At 33.9% G+C, this 1130-nt stretch overlaps 1 protein-coding gene across 1 annotated transcript in view; it reads right to left on the bottom strand.

Annotated features, from left to right (window-relative positions):
• Positions 1–1130, bottom strand: part of LOC119591258 (bestrophin-2-like) — an 18436-nt gene that overhangs the window by 1582 nt on the left and 15724 nt on the right. Inside the window, exon 6 of the mRNA XM_037939973.1 lies at positions 2–238. Within this exon, the coding sequence (XP_037795901.1) occupies positions 2–238 (237 nt within the window). The remainder of the gene's footprint in view (position 1; positions 239–1130) is intronic.

Raw genomic sequence — 1130 nt, 5'->3', positions numbered from 1 at the left:
TGCGTATAAACCAAAGGAATATTATTATCATGCCACCCCATAACGGAGCCGCAGCGACCTCGCACTTTGAGGAGCTCGTCGGTGACTGTCTTTTGAGCCGAATTACTCCTGATATTTCCCTCGAGACGCGCCCGGTCCACTACTTTACACGCCCACATGATCGGGACGTACGTGATGTGTGTTCCGCAGTTGCCGTCTAGCCTCTCAATGATCTCTTTCTCGCGCTCCGTCATGTAATCTGGGGAAGGAGACAAAGGGGAATGGAGATTAGCATAATGTTGGGATTTCTGGGAGGGAAATAGTGGTATTTTAGAAGAGATATATGGAGATGAGGATAATTTTGGGATTCATGGGAGTGAGATAGTGATGATTTAGAAGAAAAAAATGGGGGAATAGAGATACGGTAAAAATTGAGATTCATGGGAGTGATATAGTGATATTTTAGAAGAAAAAAAGGCGAATAGAGATACGGATAATTTTGGGATTAATGGGAGTGGGGTTGCGGTAGTAAAAAAATTAAGTGTGGTTTCTAAATTTGTTTAGTGAAGGTAATGGTAGTGGTAATGGTATTGGAAATAGGGTAATAAGAGAATTAAATTATGACTATAACAATTATATCGCGAAAAAAATATAAAGTTGATAATGTAGTGATAAAGCAAGATAAAAAAATATAATGGTAATGATAATGGAATAATATTGTGAAAGATTTGTGAATGACTTAATAAACATCAAATGAAAAAGTTATATTGACAACGGTAGTGAAAGAAGGATAATGAAATATTTAATTAAATTACTAACAAAAGCATCATGGAAAATGATAGTGATAATGTTAATGGAATAAGGAAGGTGAAAAAATTAATTGCGCATTATAACATCGTGGAAAGAAAACAACAATTACTGAATTATGATTATAATGAAAATCAGAAAGATTGAAGATGACGATAAATAGGTCAAAAGAATACTAAATTTATAATGATATGCTAATAAAAACAATAAATCTTACACAACAAACGGCCTACATTCACCCACATAAGATTAATACCAAAACTGAAAAAAAATGGATCCATAGAGTTATAGTTTATTATAGCTTTTCTTACTAACACTAACTACCATTATCTTTCATATAACGT

Source organism: Penaeus monodon, chromosome 28 (assembly GCF_015228065.2).
Source record: "Penaeus monodon isolate SGIC_2016 chromosome 28, NSTDA_Pmon_1, whole genome shotgun sequence".
Taxonomy (NCBI): domain Eukaryota; kingdom Metazoa; phylum Arthropoda; class Malacostraca; order Decapoda; family Penaeidae; genus Penaeus; species Penaeus monodon.
This window is presented reverse-complemented; position numbering and strand designations above follow the sequence as displayed.